This window comes from Condylura cristata, unplaced genomic scaffold (assembly GCF_000260355.1).
Source record: "Condylura cristata isolate star-nosed mole 26May11 unplaced genomic scaffold, ConCri1.0 scaffold00006, whole genome shotgun sequence".
NCBI classification, from domain to species: Eukaryota; Metazoa; Chordata; class Mammalia; order Eulipotyphla; family Talpidae; genus Condylura; species Condylura cristata.
The window spans coordinates 8,841,921-8,860,033 of record NW_004567107.1 but is presented as its reverse complement, the minus strand read 5'-3'; the positions used below and the strand labels follow the sequence as shown (position 1 = coordinate 8,860,033).

The 18,113-nt window shown below is 48.6% G+C and overlaps 1 protein-coding gene across 1 annotated transcript in view; it reads right to left on the bottom strand.

Moving 5' to 3' along the window:
* The window catches only part of TTLL11 (tubulin tyrosine ligase-like family member 11), a 189,550-nt gene that overhangs the window by 98,772 nt on the left and 72,665 nt on the right, over positions 1 to 18,113 (bottom strand). Inside the window, 3 exon segments of the mRNA XM_012721575.1 lie at positions 3,093 to 3,208; positions 3,961 to 4,056; positions 14,326 to 14,901. Of these exon segments, the coding sequence (XP_012577029.1) occupies positions 3,093 to 3,208; positions 3,961 to 4,056; positions 14,326 to 14,901 (788 nt within the window).

Sequence of the window (18,113 nt, the reverse complement as noted above, 5' to 3'; positions counted from 1 at the left end):
AATGCAACACCTCCAAGGACAGAATTCAGCCTTTTGGCCGTGGCAGTTTGAGAGAGCTGTGCTTCACCTCTGCTGAGATGGGGAGCAGCCACTAGGAGCTCCTCTCCCCACAGAATCAGGGGTGCATTCAGGCCCACCGGGAGACCCACAGCAGCCCCTGAGTCCCCAGGGCGCATGAAGACGCCTGGTTATGAAGACAGGCCTGGTGCCCTTCATGCATGCCTGCTCCCCGCGGCCCCCGGCCCTCCCCAAAGAAGTCTAGAGAAAGGAGGACTCGGGGTCTCAGGATCTACCATTTTTCTTCAGCACCTGTGGGGATAATGAAGAACCTCAAATTTGGATGGCTAATCCTGTCAGGAGGGAGGGGCCTCCGCCCACGAGAGCTTCGAAGTGGTGGCAGCTCAGCCGCCGAATACTCGGAGCAGCCAGACAGGACAGTGGAAAGTCGGGCCACGGGCCACGGCTCCCCTCAAGCCACCCAGAGACACAGCCGAGGTCTCGCTGACAACCTGCACTCGAGTGGGGTCAGCTCCTCTGCAGGGCCAGCGACTGGAGTCTAAAGCAGTTTCGGGCCTAGAACTGCATGATGCTGTTTTTGGTGTTGGCAGTGTGGAGGCCTCAGCTCTGACACACACTGCGGCATGACGCGTTTCTGCATTCTCTGCGGCCCTGAACATGGTGCTTTTTCAGGTTGTCTGCGATGCTTGTGCCTAGCCATGTCGAGGCTTTTTCTCTGCGTGGTAAAGTTATCAAAAGGATCATGATAACCCTTTACATGTAAATGCACTTCACAGGGTGCGTTCACAGACTACCGTTGCTGGTTTAAGAAATAATAATAAAAGGGGAAAGCAAGGGAAGAGATCAGTAAATGACATTTAGCTACTAACATGTACACGTTCATATTGTCTGTAAGAAAAGGGTGAGATGAAGGGCTTTTGCATTAGAATTGAAGTCACGTTCTTGAAGTTCTAACTGTTCCTGGTTATCGATAAAAAAAGTCAATGCTTTTTAAATTAAAAATGAGGTGCTGTTACTTATGACTTGATAAGTTGTCAAATGCCTTTCTCATCCTTCCCACTGGCCCTGTGCCTGCTGCTGTTAGCTGCAGACCTGCAGCTCACGTGGGTCCCACGCACGCCAGGTGTGAGGGAAGAAAAGCAGCCCAAGCGAGAGCCAGAGAGTGAACGGACTTTGCTGGTGCCTGATGTGCGGGGTCTTTGCATCCTGCGTGTGTTGGTGACAGAGACAGAGGCAGCGTGGGTCACACGAGGGCCTTGGAACTTGCTCCCCCCTCAGAGGTGAGAATGCTAATGGGTTTGGTCACCAATGCCAACGTGCCATGCTGGCAACGACAGGCCCTCAAGGCCTCCTCCTGCGCCAGCCAGTCTCCAAGCCTATTGTCCACAGGTGAGCTGGATAAGCATTAAAAAAGTAGATTTCCGGGCCCTCCCAGGTGGCACAACGAGTTGGGACGCAGCACTGCAAGTGAGCCGCAGCCACTTCAGTGCCCGTTCGGTCCCCGGATCTGGAAGTGACCCACGTGGCGCAGACCCCTCCTGTCTCGCCTGCTGCTCCCCTCAGCAGTGTACTTTGTCGATCTGCCTGTTCTGCTCCTCATTCTGTCTCTGGTGAATCCTCTCACCACCCCTGTACCTCTAGCCTGTACCCCAGTTCCGTATGCATAAATAAATAAATCTTTTTTTTTTTTTAAATAGATTCCCTGGGCATGAGTTTCACTGCAGCTAATCTGAGCAAGTTGCAATGAATCTACTGCTTTTCCTTAGGGGTGGCTTGAGGACCGCAGGGGCCACTGGACCTGGAGGACCATATTCCGGCTGCTGTGTCTGGGCTGCCCGAGGATTCAGCAGCCTGAGCTGCTGCCGCTTCGAAGCTCTAGTCTGAGCGGTTGCTCCCAGCAGGCTCAGTCAGAACTAGTCCAGGTGAACATCCCTGGCCGAGTCCTGCCAACCATGCCACAGGCCTCTCAGTGCAAGAAGGCTCTGGGGAGAAGTCAGGCACCACAAGCCGGACTCAGAATAGGACCAAAACTCCCCCAGTGATGGGTCTGCGGGCAACACGCTGTCTCGGCTGCAGGGCATAATCACCGAAGGAAGTTAAAATCTTTTGGCGGCCAGGCCTCCAGCCCTGGCTGGAGTCAGCAGGGGAAGAGGGGCCAGCACTGGCATCTAGGAGAGCTTCTCCTAGAGCTCAGCCTAGGGGAGGGAGCAGGGTCACTGAGGGTTGCACCTAACCATGACTGGGCTCCAGCCAGTGGAAGAGGAAGGACAGGCCTTGGAAGAGCCGGCCAAACACCACTTGCTTAGGGAAGTCAGCGTTGCCCTCATCTTGAGCCAGAACTGATCATTGTGTCACTTGTCTGGGGGCGTCTGGGTCCATCTGACTTGCGGGGGCCTGGAGGAGGGGCAATGTGAAATGGCTGTTTTTCATTTTTTTCTGCTGAAAGCAGCCACCTTGATATTTACTCAAACTTTACTTTTAAAGAGTCGGGAATTTGGTCAAAACAAAACAAACAAATACCCAAGTGAAATATCACTCGTTTCAGGGGTGACTCCCTGGAGGAGGGAGGGATGGGGACAGACCCCCACCAGTATCCGCAAGTATCGTCCCCACAGACAGGCGGCACGGGCAGGAGCTGGACCTGGCAGAGAAGTCCCGTAAAACAGCGCTGCAGATTCAGAGGCAGAGGTGATGGGAGCAAACATCCAGAGGAAAGTCAAAGGAAGGGACCAGGGCCCACGCCCCGGGATGTACCTGGAGCTCTGCTACACCTGGCTCCGAATTTCACAGACAACTGGGCACGAAGGGAGGGTTCACCTGGGCTTTTAGAGGAGACTTTCCAGGCTCCGATACCAATCAGCTAGAAACTCATCAGCTGAAGCCCCAAATCGGATTCATAGGGGAGGCTCCCCCTCCTGCCATTGAGCCACTGACTGGCTGCTGAAGTGCATAGGTTACAGTGTGACTCATTAGAGTTTCATGTGTATAAATCTCACAGTTCCAAGAACTTAACGTACCAGCTTCGGGCATGGCGGACAGAATCAATAGAAAGAAATGAGATAAGAAATACTTACTGGTTCTCCCTTTTCTTCTTAAGTGGGTCCATGAGGCGCAAGGTGTCTCTGATCACGGCCACTTTCACTTCCTCGTCGACAAGGCTGGGGACATTTTCAAAGACGCCTGGAGAGAGCTAGAGGGTAAGGATTCCGTGTCATGGTGGAGACAGTGATTCTGTGTCCAGTGACTGTCAGCCTCCAGCCCTTCCACTCACTCCCACCCCTGGGCTGCTTTGATTTTGCTCATGTTCCTCAGTAGAAGAGAATTTCCAAAGTCTTTATATTACCTTAAAATGCTCATGTCCTTTAACCAATGAACAGAATACATGAAGAGGAACAATGGCACTATTTTTCTGATATCAAAACTACACATGATCACTGCAGAAAATTTGGAAATATAGCATGGAAGTAAGGACATTAAACCTATATAACCCTCCTGCCCCAACTCAACCCAATATTAACATTTGGTATGTTTCCTTCCAGTTTTTTAATGCAATAGGGGGCTGGGAGAGAAAAATATAACCATGGTTATAAATGTACTATTTATCTTAGTGATTCAAGCATGTCGACATGGCTAAATCATATTCATAGAATTTCAATTAGTTCATCTCCTGAGGCTAACTAATTAGTTCATGTCAAAAGCGGATGGAAACTCTCAGACCTTAAAAATGGGAAGAGTGGCATGCTGGGAAATTAGCACAGGTCGGATAGGTCTTGTATTAATAGACTGTTCAGAGTTCGACAAAACTGAAATGATTTAGATTTGAACAAAACTTTGTTGGGTGAAGTTGGGGGTGTTGAGTCGTGTTTCACCAAGCCAACAACTTGAGAGGCAGGAACATTCAGCTGGGAGGCAACATACTCAGTGAGACTCCAACATACTTACTTCTTGCTCATGCTCGATTCTCATGCTGGGATTTGCATTTACTTCAAGTAGTATGGGCTTCAGATTTTTCATTAGAAGAATGTCAAAGCCTAAAATCTGGGCAGGATAAACATAATTCAGAATTATTCCCTCTAGCTACAACTTCTTTCCGAGAAAATAAATGATCACTTGGCCCCCAAGTTGAGTCTTGTCCCGAGCCTCTTCCTCTGGGTATATTGTCAGCCAATTGGACAGAAGAAAATTGTATAGGGGTCTTGGTAATGAAATGCGGTCCCCTAGTGCATTCCAGCACGATCAGTGTATCTGAAGGGCTTTCAGAGGGTGACCTCGTTCTTCTCTGACAGGTTTTTAGAAATTAGTATTATGGGAAGGATCAGTAACAGCCCATCAATCTCTTCCTCTCCTGCTCTCGTCCATTAAGTTGCTTCTTAGCTAGATCTCTGAAAATCCAAGGCTGCCTTTCTTAACCTTGGGTGTAGATCACTTCCAGGACCCCTTCCAAAACCTCTGTTCACCCCCAACCCACGCCGCTTAGTCAGTGGAATACAAGGCAAATGTATTTTGAATAACGCTCTCTTCCCCTCCCCAGGATATTCTGATCCCCGTTCTCTGCAAAGGAGACAGGAACACTTATTAGGTGCCACCCATTATTCAGCATCTCATTGAATCCTCACAACAATGTATTTGAAGTAGAGAGTGTGCGCTCCATTTCACAGAAGCAGAATCTGGGCTTCAGCCAGGCTAACAAATGCCCCCAGCGCCGCCTAGCCAGAAGTGCCAGAGCTGGCTTTCACACCCAGGCACGGCTGGCTGTGTCATGGGCTGGAGCTGGGGCACAATGACAATGCAGAGCAGTCTCTTGCCCAAAAGGTATTACTAATTCGTGATGGTTAACAATTCACACAGGCCGCACGCTCATGACCCATCCTGTATCCGGGGCTTCACACTTGCCCCTGACGCGGGTGAGGCTTTGTCCTCCTCTGGCCTCCCCTAATGCAAGTCCTGAGATGGGGTTGAATACCCCACCAGGCCTCCCAGGGCTTCTCATTCCTTCTGCCAGAAGCAGCCCTTCACCCAGATAACGCCTCCTTGTCCTTGAGGTGCTGGCCCTCCCTAGGTTTGGACTTGGACTATGAGAACGTCAGATTCTTGGGAGGACACTCATGATCTCTAGAGGAGGTGATAAGGTAGAAAGCTTCTAACATAATTTACACAACTCTAAAATTTAAAAAAAAAAAAATACCCTGGAGAATAAAGGAGAGAAAATAAAAAGATATGTTGGACCCTCTCCTCTGTGGACTCAAGGAGAAAAGACAAGGGGAGATCCATTTCCTTGTCTACGCAGAATGCACATTAGTTAAATGGTAATTATTAAACTGAAGCTTCAGCCTTACTAATTAAGTCAGAGCCTGAGCGACCATTTCTTGAAATAATTCAAGATGAACTTATCCTTCAGTGAAGGGCAATAAGGATGAGAAGTTGGAACAAGTCATCCTCACTCTATTTTTCTCGCCCTGGTCGTGAAAAGCGAGGAATGGAAATTCGGTAGAAAATGTTACATGCATTATAGATCGGCTAATAACATATGACAAGTACACATGAGCGATGGGGTTTTTAAGAGGCTGGTGACATCATCAGTCTAACTTCGGACCTGGCCTGAGACATGTGATGCCGATGAGAACGGAGGCTGCAGTGCTGCGTTCATCACCCTCAGGCATCCGTGCCTACTTTCACCACCTCTTAGGGGTTCGGACTTTCTCATCTCACCCCAGTGAACTCTTCCTGGTTCAAATTCCCAGTTTGGCAAGTGTAAAGTGAAAGGAAAGTTGGAGAAGGGGGAGGGAGGCAGCAAGACTTCATCAGCCATGCTGACCTATACCCACCAATGGTTTATTTTCTAGAACCTAACATTTGGTGCATGTGGTTGAATAAGTTGGGTCTTTAGAGTGATGTTTTGGGGCCTCCTTGATGGCCTAGGGGTTAAGTCTCAGTGTTATCACTGCTACCACCTGCCTTCGATCTCTGGCCAGGGAGGTGACCCACAATGGCACAATGACCCAGCAGACCTCGCCTGTCCTACCCACTGCTCCCCTCGGCAGTGTATTTCAGTCAATCTGCCTGTTCTGCTCCCACCTCTGTCTCTGGTGAATCTTCTTAACTGGCTGCGCCTCTAGCCCACACCCCAGTTCTTACATGAAAAAAATAAATAAATAAAGTGATGATTTGGAGTCAAGAAGGGTTGGTCACCGATCCCAGCTCTGTCTCTCACACTAGCTAGATGGCTCTAGCCACAGGGTCCACAGCCTCTCTCAGCCTCCCTACCTCATCTGAAAAATGGGACAACAGCAGTTACCTAGCAGAAGCAAAATGTCCCTGTAACTATGTTCACCATACAGAAGGCTACAAGCCAATCCAAGTCTCGTCTCCCACTAATCCCGCCAACAAGAAATGGAATTAGTGGTTTTGGGATCCAGAAGAGCTCATTTGAAACCTTGCCCTTTTCCTTGTGTAACAAGAAGCAAGTTACTTAACAGCTCGAAGCTCTGCTTCTTCATCTGTAAAATGGGAGTAAAACTAGAGCTTACCTTGGTCCATTCATCCATAAAATGTTTAATGAGTACTCCCTATATGACGTAAACTGTTCTAGCTTCTGGAAATAGAGTAGTAAACGAGACAAAGTCCCTACTCACACAGAGCTTACAATCTAATAGAGGAGATGGGATCAGAAACTAGCTTTCACAGTGCCAGATGCACAGTTACGGATTTAATAAAGATCAACTTTATTATCTTGTTGCGCAGGTTTGAGGCAATATGGACTATTTTCTTTGCAATAGTTTAAGGAAATATGCAGCACAAATGAATCGCAACAAACACAATCACAGGGCTGGGAGAAGCTTAGTCTTGATCTTGTTACAAAAAGTCCCAGAGCATTAGAGCTGACAGAAAATCAGGCATTTATTTGGTTCCATGTTTTTCAAAATGGGTTTTTTTTGGGGCAGCCCTGGAGAGGGTAGATTAGATCAACTTTTCCTTATTCTACACCTGAGCTTCCCAGGGTAAAATGTTTGACTTAAAAAAACAAAAACAAAAACAAAAAAACAACAACCAGAAAACAAAAATACAGACAATAACTACTAATCTAGTCTAACACCCACTTGTGTAGACCACAAACCTACAACTTGAAGAGGGAAAACCTCTCCCCAGCTGGTGGCAGTCATGTGATATCTGCCCTTGTCCCCAGAAATTCAATTGGCCATGATGTATTACACACCTACTCGAGCAGTGCCCTGGGGATTCAGAGGTTTGTCCTTCTTCCTGACCTGCAGAAGCTGCCAAACAAGCTGAGGGTTTTCCCCCCAGGCGTGACTTGAGATGACTGCAGTCCTGGCCAACATGTAAGCCTAGATTCCTGATCCACAAGGACTGTGAGATAATTATGTCTGCTAGTCTAGAGTCCCAAGTTTTGGGGTAATTTGTCCCACAGCAGTAGATAATTGATGCACTGCCTTTCTGTAGAGTCTACTTTGCCTCCTGTATTCCTCACCTACCAAATAACACAAGTCAAATTTTCTCCTTCATCCTTTCTGTGGAACTGCATACTGCCTGCCCTACATACGAGCAACTAAAGCATGCTCCAGCTCTGGCCCAAACTCAGTGCTCCTAGAATAGGTCAGGCCTGCACCATCTTTCACCTGGACTATTGAGTAGCTTCCCCACTGCTTTCCCTGCTCTTGAGTCAGCCCTCTAATTCATCTGGAACAAGGAGCTACTAGAGTAATTTTTCTAAAATGCAAACAGAAGATCAACACCCCTCTGCTTTATAATCCTTGCTTGTAGAATAAAGCCCAAGTCCGTAGCATGTCCTACACATTCCTCTGTGACGTGGCATCTGTCTCACACTCCAGTTTTATTTCCTCCTACCCACGATGGCCTGTCTTGGGTTCCAATTGTGCTGATCTGCCCTAGTTCTAGGATGCTTTCCTGTCTCTGCCTCTGTACTTTTCTGTCTGGGGACAACTTTATCAAATACTTATTGAACACCTACAAAATACTAGGTATTGTTAGGTGCACTAAGGACAAAACAATGAATAAGATAAAGGATGTGTAAACCTCCTGCCCTCTTGGAGCTTACATTCTGGTGGGGAGGGAGACCACAAACAAGTCAATAATTAAAGATGAGTGGAGGGGAAGTTTTGGTGATTTAGATTAGATGGTTAGATAGGTGATATTTATCAGCCCTTTATCTTCTGTTTTGCACAATCTTGATTTTAGCTTGTGGGTTTTTTTTGGGGGGGAGGGTATTATTCTTTCCTCCTCTGAACACAATATATCTTTTCTGTCCAACTACTTAAAATTTTTCCTGTCACTACTGGTTTTCCACAAGTTGGTTATGATAATCTTTGTAGTGGTGGTGGTGGTGGTGTGTGTGTATGTGTGTGTCCTAGTTAGAATCTCTTTGAACTTCTTGGTTTGAACTTCTTGGATTGTGGGTTTATAGGTTTCATCACATTTGAAATTTTTTGGTCATTTCTTCTGTATCCTCTTTGTCTCTTAGACTACTCAGGGAACTCTAATTACACATATATTAGACCACCTGATAGTGTATCATAGGTCATTGAAAGTCTGTCATTTTCCTCTCTGTCTTTCTTTTTGGACAGATTCTCTATTGTTCTATCTTCAAGTTCACTGCTTATTTCTGCTGCAGTATCTAATCTGTTGCTAATCCTACTCAGTGATATTTTCATTTCAGATATGTATACTTTCTTCTCTATAAGTTCTATTTAGTCTCTTTAGTAGCATTTCCCTCATCTATAAGCTCATATTTTCCCTTAAATTTTTTGTACAAAGTTATAATAGCTATTTGAACATCTTTTTCCTACAACTTTTGCAGTTTCTCCCATTGGCTTGGGTCAATTTTTCCTGCTCTATGGAATATCTGGCTTAGTTTTTTTGTTTTTAAGTAGATGCTGGAATTGTGAATGTCTTAATGCTGAATATCTTGAATTCTATCTTCTTTTAAAAAGCATTAGGCTTTGTTGATAGTTACTTGTAAATTATTTTTACATATTCATGGTCCACTGTTTAAGATTAACTAGGTCTCCAGACCTCTTTTCCTGCTTATTTCTCTCCCTTTTAACTTTTGCCCACAGAACTCTAGTCACCTTGATCTTCCCACACTTTGATCTCCAGATCCAATGAAGGTAACCATAGAACTCACCTTGGGTCCTCCACCCCTTTTCTTCAGGGCTCACAGCACTGAGTTGGCTATGTGTCAAAAATCTGAAAACACGTGTTTCTTATATTTTGTCTGGCATCCTAGTTGTTTTCATAAAAATGTTAAGTCTAGTCTTTGTTATTCCGCTATGGCAGAAGCAAAAGTCTTGGGAGGTGACTTATGAACAGAGACTGAATGGAGTGAACAAATAAGTCATTTGAGGATCTAAGAAAGAGTATTCCAGCTGGAGAGAACAGCAAGAACAAAGCCCACTTTGGCTAAACAGAAAGGAGTGAGCAAGAGGGAGTATGTTAAGAGATGAGGTCAGACAGAAAGAAGGGGCGACTCACGCAGTATCTTGTAGGCATGGTAAGGAGCCAGGATTTTAAGTGCAGTGAGAAAGCCACTGGAGAGTTTGCTCAAGGAAAGTAATTTGGCCTGACTTATATTTGAAAAGTATCACTTTGGCTACAGGGAGGGGAAAAACAGGCTACCGGCAGCAAGTGTGGAAATAAGGACATTAGCTGGGAGGCTGTCACCATGGTACAAGTGCAGGCTGATGGCTGCTGACCGTGGCATGGGACCCATGGCGCTGATCAGACGTGCTTACATTTAGCATGTGCTTTACATCTATTTGCAAGTGTTCCTTGTGGATTTGATATAGGAAGTAGTGAATAAGAAGATAAAAGGGTGACTCAGGTTTTTGGTTTGAGTAGCTGAATAGCATCAAACAGCAGCTGAAACAGGAAAGATAATGGAATAGGTTTGGGAGGGAAATCAAGTTTGTTTTGGACATGTCAGGAGATGCCCACTGGAAATCCACAGGGACCGTGACAGCAAGTGGTTGGAGACTGCTCTGGAGCTCAAGGAGAGGGCAAGACAGGAGATCAAATTTAGGAGTTGACAGCTTTCCATTAATACTTAATATCATGGGCTGGAAGAGACCATTTAGGGAGAAAGTGAAGACAAGAGGATCACCAGCCTGTGAGGCAGGAGGGAAGCCAGGAGAGTGTGGCACATATCAGATAAGAATATACATTTCTCACTTGGCAAATTCCTCTTTGTGCCCTGAATTCGAGTTTCTGCATCTCTCCCTCTAGAAGCATCCACTGGGTTAGGTAAAGCTGAGTGCTCTGCTTTCCCGGCATTCTTTTAAAGGGTCTTACCACACCTGTTACAGGAATTGTCTTCTTCACTGAGCCCTGTCCCAGTTAGGGGTAGGGATGGTATCTTATCCATAACAAGGTGCCCCACTACGAGTCTAGAGCTTATCTCAGTGGGTACCCAGGGAACATGTTAGAGAAGGCTTAAATGTCGGGCGAGATCAAGGCAGCCTTTATAGAAAAGGTGGGGCTTGAGTAGCCCTGTGGGGAGGCACTGAAAAAAACATACACACACACACACAAAACAGTGAGATTAGGAGAGAGCATGCCAGGCCAAGACAGAGGAGAATTGAAAAAACTGGGAAGCACAAATTCTGTCCAAGAGAAAGGATGGGACTGGGTGAGGAGAGAGAGGGGAGTGGGGCATGGATGTCACTTCCAGACACCTAAGGGAAAGGACCACAGACCAGGGACAGAATTAGACACAGGGCTGCAGGAAGACAGAGACCAAGCAATGGAGTTGAGAGAGAATGTTCTTGAAAACAGAGCTGGATTTCTGCCACATGAATCATCTACCCCAGATGGACTTGACGGTTGAAGCCAAGGTCACACTGCGGCCCACAAGAAGACTGATGTGAGGAGATGCTGCTGGCTCCCTGGCCATGACAGGAGGGCAGGCAGGAATGACAGGGTGGCCATGGACACAGGCACAGATTACAGGAAATCTGCCCACAGCCTGAGCTGAGCCAGCAGCAGCTCGGGCCACCACCATTTCCCAAGTAGTTATTGTGGCTGTGATTGGAAAGGGGTCACGGTCACATGTCTAAAATAAATGTAATTTTGTTGGTGAGAGTGTGTGTTCTGGAATGTTGCAGGGCCAGGCTCAAGCTACAAGCGGAAAGGGCTTCATGGCAAAGAAAGAACGTATTTTCTATTCCCAGGGCCCTGGGGTCTGCCACACCCTTCATAATCTTTATCTTGCGTGAGCTGGACAACAGCCCTCTGAGTAAGGCCAAGAACCTGAGGCTCAGGGAAGTGAGGTGACGTGCACGCACACACAGTAGGGGATGGCAGAAGCGCATGTCACCCCTAAATCTTTGGGTACTAAGTTAGTTCATACTTTTAAGGCCCAAACTAATGAGTTTTTTAACAAGTGATAAGAAAAAGGTAAAAGAGGACTCCCAGGAGAGAAAGGATGCTTTCTCAGTCTCTATGCGCCTGCAGCGTGTGCTAACACATTTCAACAGCAAGCACTTCACGGCTTTGACAGAGGGTTTTCACCTAAGTCACTTCACACTGCTGCTATGAAGCCAGGTAGGGAAGGGAGGCTAGGTGATTTGCACAAAGAAACAGAGATGCAGAGAGCTGAAGAAACTTTGCCAAGGTCACACAGCTGGAACGAGGAAGTGCTCCTTCTGGAGCTTCCTTCCAGCACTGGGCTCTCCGCACTCCCCAACCCCCAGGCCTGGAAGCATTTAGTGTCCTCAAACTCTGGAAAACTGCAGGCCGGGCCAGGGCTCCATTTGCAGGAAGTGACCTGTCCAAAGCAGCGGCTCCCTGCCTGTTCCCTCCAGTTCCTGCCGCTCCAGCTGGCTCCACCTGTGTGCGCCCCCCCCCCCGCCCCCAACGATACTCACACACAGCCTGCCTGCCGCGTGACCAGCATTCTGGCCGCTGCCCTCGGCCCTGCAGGCTGGCGGGGCCAGGGCTCGTGGCTTGGCCGTGCATCCCTGTCCACATGACACTCCCGGAATAGCTGTCATTGTCAAGCAGCTGTGGCCACAATCCCCCGGGATGACCCCTGGATGCCTCCACATCACAGCTGCCCTAATCTTTTGATGTCTTGAGTTCTGCCTCTAAGCCCAGTTCCCTAGTCCAGTACCCGAAGCCACCTAGCTGACGGCTGAGCCGGACAGTCTGCCTGAAAACCACAGCCTGGGGTGCAAAGCTAAGGGCGATCTCTGGGTGACATTTAGCCCCGCCTAGAACTGATCGCTGCCCAAATTCCCTCTGAAGGTCTCTGGCTGGAAACCCAGCCCCCAGGCCAGCCTTTTTGGCTTAGGGTCCAGCCTCCTGTTCTGCTGTTCTGAGTGGCCCACCCTTTAGACACGCCATCCTGGGTGTCCCCCCTGTTCCATGTTGCCTGATACTCTTCCGCCATGGAAAACCACACAGAGAACTACAAACAACCCAAAGGTTCGTCGAAAGAAGAGCTGGTCAACAAACAGTGCACGTTTGCAATGGAAAATCCAGTAATGCAAATGAAACAGTCCCAACACCCCACAGCAACAAGGAGTGGAAAAGAACATTCCAGAAGACTACATACTTCACAATAGTGCTTTCATAGCAAGCAAAACAAAACAGTATATTGTTTAGGGACAGTACTTATATAGTACAAGTGTTTTTCAAAGCAAGGAAGTGCTAGACATAAAGTTCAGTGTAATGGTTACCCCAGGGTGAGAAGAGAAACAGGGTGGGGGAAAGCGAGCCAGCTGAGGATCCTGGGCGGGAGGAGGGCTGGGAACTCTCCTTTCATTGTTCTGTTTCATATACGTCCCACATGTCCCTTTCTCTATATCCACGGTCACAAAATCACCATCACGGTCAGTAGAGGGAAGGTCCCAGAGATGGTCTCCTCGCTCATCTGCTCCCCACCCTGATTCGTCGGTGGCAGAAGACAGCTGAGTGTCTGCTCCCTCTCCCACACCCCCAGCCCCGTGACCCTACTCTCATCCCTGGGTTTTCCCTTCCACACTCTGGCTCAGGCCACTGCACCCTGGCCCCTAACCCCACTGCCCTGAAGAGGACAGTGATCGCTCCCATCAGGAAGGACGGTGGACAGTCGGCTTCTGGCCCCAAGCCACCTCAACTGCATTTACTGGGCCACTCCCTGCTTTCCTGACCGAGCCCGTCTTCTTGGTGTCTCAGCACCCCGTCCCGCCCTTTTCTATCTCAAGCTACTTCTTCTGGCTTCTTCTGCTGGGTCCTGCTCCTCTGTCTGTCCCCTACTTCAATGGTGGTGCCCCCGGGTGTCCTCTCAGGCCTCCGCTCACCAGCAGCCTCTGGGGCTCAGTGGCCAGAGATCACAGACTTCAGATCCAGCCCAGACCACTCTCTCCTGGACACCAGGCCCAAATGCCCAATTGCCTGCTCAGCTTCTCCACCTGGATATGGTATGGACACTCCGAAGGCAGCTTCAAGTCCAAGCCCTGACCATTCCCCCACAAACCTGGCCCCCTTCCAGCCTTCCAAATGCCTAACACCCCTGTGATCAGACTTAGTTCTTCCCTCCCTCTTGGCTGCCACCTCGCCTGTCCCCCCCAGTCCCATCTGATGGCCCAGTTTAGCTGTTCTCTCAGATCTACTCGTTCCATCTCCCCCAAGACCTGCCTGATCTGAGCCAGCACCCTCACTAGTTACCTCCTGTCCCCAGCCTTGCTCTGCCCTGTAGCCAGTTCATCCTCAGTAACATGAAACTCGTGGTGCATCTTCCAGTGACGCCCACTCTTACTGCCACTTCTCTGGGAAGTCTTCCCAGACTTCTGTTCTGTCCACCCAGAAAAATGTTAGCTGATCCCACCACCTCACAGCAGCCACATTTTCCCCATTCTTTTGAGTACTTGTAACACCTTATGTGCATCTTGTTTTGAAATTATTTGTCTCCCACAATGGCAGGCCTCTGACTTCCTGTCCTGTTAGGACCTTGGACAGGGCCTGGCCACTACTAGTTAAAATTGGTGGACGATAGATAAATAAATGAATGGCAAGTACTGCGCTCAGTGTATGTTCTCTTGTTTAATTCTTACAAGCATCCTTTAAGAAAGGTGCTATCGGTCTCATTTTACAGGTGGGGGAAAAAAAGAACTTGCCCCAAGCCCACAGCTAGCAAAGAAACGATCGGAAGTTGGACCCCAGTGTAACACCGACACGCACAGAGGTGACTGCCCAGCCCAGGGTGGCCGTGGCCCATTCCCGCCCTTCATTCCACCCGACGTGTCCCCTATCAGCCCACTGTGTGGGAAACTGAGGCTGGACCTGGGCTGTTACCTGGAAGCATGTAGGGCCCGGCCTGCCTGCGGGGATGTCCGACTGGTAGAAGACTTTGAGCTCCGGAGTCAGGGCGATGACAGTCTTAATCACCAAGGAGATGATATCAGACCAGACCTTCTTGACGTCAACACCTTTGGAAGACAACCTGCAGAGAATGCTGGAGAAGGTCCTTTTGCTGCCTGTGCTCATGCTGTCTGAGTGGACAAAGTTTCCGCTGTGGATGTTCAGGGAATAGTTGGTTAAGTGCATAAAGATGTGGTGCAGATTTTTGGAGCTGGGCTCCTGATATGGCTCTGTACAGAATCTAGAGAGTCCGTCTTTGGCTATATAAATCTCTAAGGGCTCTAAGGACTTCAGTAAGACGTACAGACGGATATCGAACTTGAGCTTGTCGATGAGGAGGGGCTTGCAGATGTACTCCTGTACCACCGCTGGCCTGCTCTGCAGGGACCCTCCCAGGCGGATGTCACTGGGGTCTTTAATGAGGTAGATTCCGTCACCCTGACAACCACTATCAGGTTTCACGATAAAAGTGGGCTTCCAGGAGGGGTCGTCGTCTTTCACCATTCGAACCTAGGAGGGCAAGAAGAATGGTTAGCATTGCATTCTTTTCCTCCGTCTGGGGACCCCCGGAAGCAGAGCAGGGCTTTCGTAGATGTTTGGTGAATGAGTGAGGAGGTCACTGAGCACCTGTGGGCAGGTGACACTGAATTAGATGCTGAGGCCGGCCCTTTTGTCCTCGAGAAGGGAGGTGCAGAGAGCAGGGGGTCTGTAGTCTTGAGCCCTGGGTGCCAGTCCCAGGTCTGTGCTGGCTGTGCTCTGCCCATGGTGAGGAACATGCCGACGCTGACAGTGTAGGCACACTACACCAGTCCTCCCAACCAGCCTCATAGGTAGCACCGTGGATCCCCTTGGGGTGTAGAGAATGTAGGGGATGCAGCAGCTGCGAGAGAAGAAGCTGTCTCGATGTTTGGGCTCAGTGCTGGCCCTGCTGTGTGACCCCGGACAAGTCATTTACATGACCTGTGCCTTCCTCAGAGGCAAAATAGGACTCAGCTTGTGCTGAAAATGCAAAGAAATACAAATACAAAAGACTAGGCATGCAGAACCTGGCACACGGGTCTCAGAATGCTTAGCTACTGCTACCTTTCAAAAAACGAAGTAACTTGTGAGCTAGCTGAGGAGCAGAGCTGGGGCTGGGATGTCGCCTGAGGTCCCTAATGTGCCTGGTTTCCCTCCCTACCACCATGACTTGCTCTCCTCGACTTATAATGGGGCAAGAAATACCAACCCTCACTGGATCATTACAAAGCTGAGATCAGCTGAAGTGTGCGTGGGAACTGTCAGTTTCATCACTCGTACTTCTTGCTGGGCTCATCGAGTAGACCTGCCTAATCCTTCAGAATGTTGAGATCTTCTCAGAAGTGCCTTTCCTCGATCACCTAGCATGCTGCTCTCCTCCTGGCTCCAGGTCAGCCGGGCACTCACGGGAGTCGCCGGGCCCCTGACCAGAGCAGTCTGTCTGGGTCTCTGAGTCGGCAGGAGATCAGAGCCATATCCCCAACCCCGACAACTGTCAGACCCTTCATGCAGCTATGGAGACCAGCGGGAGGGGCGAGGAGCCGGAGGAAATGGAAAGGCGGGTTTGAGAGAGGAGGCACCCCCTCTGCAGCCTCCGGTGTGAGCAGCCTCACCATCCCCTGGGCTCTGTCGAGCAGGGGCTGCCCCGCAGGGGTGGAGGCCTGGGCCCAGCCTGCACCCTGGAAGTCTGCACTCCAGTTTCACTTATCTCTCTGACCAGCCTATATTTCTAAGTGACACTTTTGCCAATTCCTTGGGCACTATCAGTTACTCTGGGCTTGTAAAAGATCTTTAACAATGGAGAAACACTTAAGGCCTTAATAATGGTCCACAGCAATTGTTTCCCCTTGTCAGCAGGATTTGAGAATGGAACTTCAGGAGAGATCAATGCCAGCCTCCCAGGGCCCTGTGAACCTTGCTTGAAACTTGTCTGACCTTGACGTTTATGTAGTTATTTAATATTCATCCAAAGTGTTCATACATCTGGCCCTTTCTAGTAAATAGAAGTGTGCGGGAGAAATGGCAGTTATGGATCAGGAAGTGAAAAATGTCAAGTTTGCACTGATGGGTAATTTTTCCCTCTGGAAAGCTTCCGCGATACTGCAGATACTAATCATTCAATACATTATCGGGGACAATATTTTCTCCTTTGAATTCAGTGCCTACGCCCTAAATAAATTAAACTTCGTGGTCAATAGGCTCTGTCACTCATCACCTTGCTGGATATTTCTCCAGCTCCTTGCCAGAGTCATACCATACAAATCAAGATTATTAATACTAACAGAATCGCTGAGCTCCTGAGACCCAGCGCATCCTCGGAGGCCAACAGAGTCCAGTCCTCTCATAACTCAGGCACGGAAGCTGAGGGTCGAGAAGACCCATGACCTGCGGCGGGTCCCCTGACTGCTTTCTTGTCCCTGCACACTATCCAAAGACAGCAGACTGGGTCGGTGTCTGACCTCGGGCTTCACACTGCAGTCTGGCCCCCGGGCCTGGCCTCCTTGGCGCTCCCACGAGAGATCCTGAGTCTGCCAGACTGCCCCAGCACCAGACCTTCTGCCTCTGCCTGACTTGGGGTCATGTGGCCACTCTGAGGGAGCACCTCACACCCGTGCCCACTGTGGAGCCCAGAGCCAACGGCCCTTCTGCAATTTCTTTCAGAACAGGAAAAAAGATTTTCCAAGATTCACATGCATTCTCTTCTGAGTTTTACTGAAGGGTAACGCTCCGCTTCCCCACTAACCCCTCTCCCCCAGTTATTAAAGTTGTTAAAATTAAGGACCAAAGCGCAGGTTCTTAGCAAGACGTCAGAGCTTAAGATGGTCTGTAGAACTAGGCCCCAGCATCAGATTTAATAGATCTGGGAGGGGACCTGGGGCTAATTTGTAAAAAGCACGATGGGAGAGGCTGCTGTGCACTCTGTTTGAGATGCAACTGGGCTAAGGGGACTTAAGTCAAAGGCAGCCTGAGACCGGTGTGCTGAGAGTGAAGTCTTCGGCATTGAGGTTAGCCTGAACCTGACCGCGACTAGCAGCTAGACTGTAACTGATGGTATCTCCACTTCTGCCCAAACCTGCCATCGGAAGTGAAATCCATGATCTTGTAACTGAGTTGGGAAGGCTGAACGAGATACAGAGGGTGTGGAGGATGGATGACGGGCCCTGGCCAGGTTTATTGAAAAATGTGTGTCTTTTACTGCCCCCTAGTGGTCATTTAAGAAATGTGCCAGGAGCGACACCTCACCCCACCCCCATACAAAACTCTTAACTTTTCTTAGATGTAAGACATTCCACAGAGATATTTTAAATGGTCTTAAGGAGTGCATGTAACAATATCTGTTCGCCAAAAGCTATACCTTATGAAAATATTTATACTTAGAGAAATTTTCTGCTGTCTACTATTTCCATCCATATTTTTTGCCTAATGGAAAGTTTGGAAAAGGGAAAAAGGCTCCATGAAGAATATAAAAATCTCTGATTTGGGGGAGTGGTATCTATCCTAGGAATTCATATTCATGTTTCCCATAATTTTAAAAAGACTTATCCAGACAGAGATTTATTTTCACAGGTAGACTCATCTTTATAGAAGAGAGAAGCCCTGAGAGATATATATTTTAGAGACAGTGAGCATGAAAACCATGGCCAAACTGGCAGAGATGAGTCTGTTCACAGCATGATCTCACCTCAGGAAGACCACAGGGGGAA